This window comes from Lactuca virosa, chromosome 5, assembly GCF_052849685.1.
Source record: "Lactuca virosa cultivar CGN04683 chromosome 5, Lactuca_virosa_CGN04683_v6, whole genome shotgun sequence".
Taxonomy (NCBI): Eukaryota; Viridiplantae; Streptophyta; class Magnoliopsida; order Asterales; family Asteraceae; genus Lactuca; species Lactuca virosa.
This window is the reverse complement of record NC_136430.1, coordinates 7604033-7609276: the sequence shown is the minus strand read 5'-3', so window position 1 is coordinate 7609276 and position 5244 is coordinate 7604033. Positions and strand designations below refer to the sequence as shown.

General features: G+C 38.4%; 1 protein-coding gene and 1 non-coding gene across 2 annotated transcripts; one reads left to right on the top strand and one right to left on the bottom strand.

Moving 5' to 3' along the window:
- Positions 1-3094: 3094 nt before the first annotated feature.
- Positions 3095-3201, bottom strand: LOC145118353 (small nucleolar RNA R71). The gene has a single exon (XR_013713308.1). It is a non-coding gene; the product is annotated as a small nucleolar RNA R71 (small nucleolar RNA).
- Positions 3202-4271: 1070 nt separating this feature from the next.
- LOC145110958 (uncharacterized) lies at positions 4272-5022 on the top strand. Its single transcript, XM_079047268.1, has 2 exons — positions 4272-4535; positions 4651-5022. Exons 1-2 carry the CDS (start codon positions 4272-4274, stop codon positions 5020-5022), a joined length of 636 nt encoding a protein of 211 aa, XP_078903394.1.
- The last annotated feature ends 222 nt before the right edge of the window (positions 5023-5244 follow it).

Here is a 5244-nt window from a genome sequence, read left to right as displayed (position 1 = left end):
CATGCTTGTTGTACACAATACGAGGCCATATAGACTGTTGAATAATCAATTCTACCCTAAGTCCACAACCAAACAAGGAACATTAAGTAAGTCTAAGTCGATCATTCTAAGGCTCTTCAATCCCGACCATATACAACTAATCAACATACAGGCAGCAAACACAAATCAAGTAATATATATCAGGCAAGCAACTTCCTATATCATAAGGCATCACAGAAATCAAGCATTTCTATCCAAAAGTTTCTAAAAGAACCTTATCACTTGCATGCTTTTTCTAACAATTCATATATCCGCAAAATCAAAACTCATCAAACATAACAAGTATGGGTATTTTGGGAACCACTATCGTATTCGGGCTCTGGCTGACTGTACACACCACATCTTCCTGTAAAACCAAAGTTAATTTAAGTTCCACATTCCCGATCCCAAGCCAACAATCAAACAAGAACATGATAAGATATTGATTCCATGTCCCTAACCCAACCCTTATTATAAAGTCTTTTTCAAGACGTTTTGTGAGAATTCTCAGATCCTAGTTTGAGACTGGATTCACACAAGTGTTCCTCCAATTCGCTCAAACCAAGGCTCTGATACCAACTTGTAACGTCTCATTTTCACGACCAATTTTTTTTAGTTTATTTAAAGTAAACTTCCCAATTATAAAACCATTTTAAGAAAATCATCTATTCCCAATTACAATATTAAAAATAAGAGTATTATAATGAACGCGAAATCCTCAATGTTGTTGATGTGTGTGTACAGTCCAACCATAGCCTTCACATAGCCATCAATGAAACCTGAAACAATAAACAACTAGGTAAGCATAAAGCTTAGCGAGTTTCCCCCAAAATACCCCATACGATAAACATACAAGCATGCATCGGGTCCACTCAGCCATCAGACTGGAATACCCAGGGTCTGTTGGCCTACCACCTCAACCTAACCGCTCTTCCCAAAACTGCGTGCCTACGACCTACAGCCGGCCCGCACGGGTATCTTGGCATACAACACAAAGCAGGACTGCTGATATGTGCATATCTTTACACATAATTATACATCATATCTTAATATTTTTAATTACTTTTATGCCCCTTGTTGAAAAAAAGGTACTTAATTTGTTATGAGATGCGTTTTAGGGATAAAAGATATTCTTGGAGCAAAAAGGAACCTGGAGGCTGGAAGCTAGGAGTTTGGACCAATGCTTAAAAATTAAGAAAAAAATACACCCAACACGTCGTGGTGACCTTACCACAACGTGGCGTTTTGAAGCTTCCCGATTGGTTTCGAAGAGTTGGGAGTGAAGATACCAATTGAAGCATAGAAATTGAAGGCATTAAGGCAATAAAAACTTCTCTTTACGATTTTCTCTTTAGTTTAACCATGACGGTGCTATTGAAGTTCATTTTTATATTTTTAGTTGCTGAAATCATGAGCTAAAGCTCATGACTTTCGTTTAGCCTAGGATTATTTGTTAATTTATGAGTTGATTTTTGGATTGGATTTAGTTTATATTGGTTATTAATTTAATCTATAATTAAGTTTGCATGACCATCTTTCTTAGTTAAATTTGAATCTTATAATCTTGTGACCAACAAAATTGTAGGACTAGAGTTTTGAACGAAACCTAGGGTTAAGTAGGAAAGTGGGTAAAAAAGTGTAGGAGCTAATATATGACGACAAATCGTATATAGAATTGATTCAAACGACCAATTTGGTCAATTAATTATAAGTCTAATCAACTCGAACCAAACACTAGTAAACTTGTTAATTTGTCCGCCTGATCACCGTATGAATGTGCTTGTTTGCTAAAGGATTAAAGGAGTGAACACGAATTTGGTCACTGTAGGAACGAGTAACCAATTAAACCATAATCCATTGCACTTCCATGAATCAACCATAATAACAAATAAATCTGAAGCTAAACGAAAGTACTTTAATTACCTTGGTTAATTAATCTTTGTGTTTCTTGCTTAGTTTTAGTGTTAGCTTAATTACTTAATATTTAGTTAATTTGGTAATTCAAGTTTCTAGTCTTGCAAAACTAGAGAAAAAACATTTTTTCCATTTTATTAATAATTAATTAGTAGTAGATAGAAATTAGCTAAAACACCGTTCCCTGTGTTCGATACCTGTCTAGTGTGCTATACTATCTTCAACAAGGTACACTGCCTTAGGAAATAATTAGTCACGTTAGTAGGATTAACTAGTGCTTATTAATTTTCGCATCAAGTTTTTTGCGCCATTGCCGGGGAACGGTCCAGTTTTAGTTACTTTAAATTTGCTATTTTATTAGGATTATTTGCTGTTTAATTGCTTTTAATTTGTCGTTTTAGGTTTTTTTTCATTTTTTGACTCACCACGTCGTGGTGTCTTAACAGTAATCCTTTATTTTTCGTTCTTGTTCTTTTTACGCGTTTCAATTGTTTCTTTGCAGTAGTATATGACCAGAGGATCCAAAACTCCTCTGATTCCACCACTTGAAGACCCGGAGTCCGCTTTTCGTAAAAACATGGGCAAGCCCAAAAAATATTCAAACACACCTAAGAAGTCACCCTTCAAGACTCTCAAATCGGTTTTTAAGAAGAAGGGAAAGCAAGTGGGAGAATCCAACAATTCAACGAAAGACGAAGGCACTTACGAATCAGAAAAGGAAGAAAGCGATAACGAATCAGAAAAAAGTAGCAATCAAGAAAGCGAACCCGATAACACCATGACGGACATTGTTAATATTTCCATGGAGGCATACAAGAAGAGAATTTGTGATGACACTGGACCGGGCCTTGTGCAACTCACCATACCAGCCACTACCACATTTGAACTCAAGGGGCACATCCTAGCTGCTCTTAAGGAGATTCCTTCCACGGGAAAGGATCATGAAGACGCCTATAAGCATCTTGATGAAGTCAATGACATCGCCGACTACTTTAACATTCCAAATGTTCCACGGGAAACGGTGTTGTTGAGGATGCTCCCTGTTACTTTTAAGGGAGCTGCCAAGGATTGGCTAAAGGCACTTCCACCAGGCGCGATCACTACATGGGCAAAAATGCATGAGGAGTTTTTGGAACAATTTTGCCCACCATCCAAGATTGCTAAGCTCAAAAAGGACATTGCTAATTTCGAAAAACAAATGGGGGAGTCGTTGTTTGAAGCATGGGAGCGCTACAAGGGTCTACTTCGAAATTGCCCCCAAAATGATCTCAATGTGCAACGAGAGGTTTCTATCTTTTATGATGGGGTGAATGTCACAACTAGGCAAATCCTAGATTCTCAAGGCCCTTTAACCAAGAAAAATCTCGCAGAAATCAAGGAGCTCATTGAAGAATTCTCTAAACACTCTCTAGAGAGGACCATAACCCGAGGAATGATGTAACAAGGGGATCAACGGATGCTGCTTCGGAAGACATGTCAGCAGTTCTGGAAATGTTGCAAACATGGATAGGAGGACGACTAAGATGTATCAAATAATCCATGCAATAAGAGTTGGGTGTGAAAATTTTAACGAGCCACATTTGACTAAGGACTGTGATCTGGATGAGTATGGAAACCGAAAGGTTCAAGCTTTCTACTCGAGTGGTGATCGATTAGATGAAGATTGGAGAAAGCCCAAGAAGAAGTAGTTACCTTATGATTAGTACAAGAAAGTCAAGTAATAGAAATATGAACAAGGAGGAAGAGGCTTTTACCGACGAGAGGAACCAACTCCAGAAAAGAAACCTGATTTTGAGTCAATGCTTACTCGTTTTGTTGAGGCATCTGAAAAAAGGCACGGAGACACAGAAACAGAAATTAGAGGACAATAAATTATGATGAGGGAGCAGGAAATTCTACTAAGAAATCAACAAGCTTCCATCTTGAACATTGAAAAACAACTTAGGCAACTAGCTAAGCAAATAAATGAAATATCCCGGGGAGGACTTCCAAGAAATACCGAACAAAACCCGAGAGGAGCCCAAATCCAAGCTGTAACAACAAGAAGCGGGAAAATAATTACTCCTTTGATTCCCATCGACAGAAGCAACCCAGATGAGGAGCAAGAAATTCGAGAAGAAAGTAAAGCCAAAGAAACTGAACAGTCAACACGGCGTGGTACAGATGCCACGTCGTGGCAAGAGTCTGAAAAAAATGATGAACCCGTTAAGCCATACCGCCCACCACTGCCCTTTCCAAGTAGAGCAATACAAGAAAAGAATGTTGAAGATTATTGAAAGTTCCTTGATCATATTAAGTCTCTTGAAATCAACATTCCATTCTTTGAAGCCTTAGCTGAGATGCCAAAATATGCCAAGTTTCTCAAGGACCTCTTAACAAATCGCAAGAAAATGAAGGGATTATCTAAAATTGTATTAAATGAAACTTGTTCCGATGCAATGCTAAACTTGTTACCGAAGAAGATGGGTGATCCAGGAAGCATAACCTTACCATGCCAATTCGAGAACCTAGCAACTAGTCATGCTCTAGCCGACTCGGGAGCAAGTGTTAATTTGATGCCCTACTCGTTCTTCAAGAAACTTGATCTCCCCAAACCAAGAACGGTCCGCATGGTTATGCATTTAGCCAACAAGACCATGACCTTTCCAAGAGGTATATGTGAAGACTTGCTAGTAAAAGTTGACAAGTTTGTTTTTCCCACAAATTTCATTGTCCTAGACATGGAGGAAGACGAAAAAGTCCCAATCATCCTTGGTGGATATTAGAGAGTCCAAACTCACTCTTCAAGTTGGAGAAGAAGCAGTTACTTTTGGAGTGAATAGAGCAATTCAACATTCAAGAATAAGTGATGACATGGCTTTCTCAATTGATGTTATTGATGATGTACTTGAAAAAGAGCTAGGAGGGTGGAAAGAAAAAGAGACCAAGGGATATATGGTGCTAGGAGAAGGTAACTTTGATGCTAAACTTGATATACAAGAACTGGAGAAGCTATTGGAGGAAAGTGAGTACAATGAATTTAAAAAGGAGACAGAAGAAGCAACACGATGTGTCACATGCAACACGTCGTGGTCAACATTTTTTCCATGATATGACATTAAAAGTTGCGACAACACGACGTGGCAGAAGGCCCACATCGTGGTGACTAACGACAAGCCAAAAGTTGAGCTGAATATTTTGCCCGAACATCTAGAGTATGCGTTTTTGGAAGAAGGACAACAAAAGCCAGTTATTATAGCATCCGGTCTAACCAAACATGAAAAAGAAAGCCTAGTTGAATTATTAAAGAAAAGTCAAAGCGCCATAGCATGG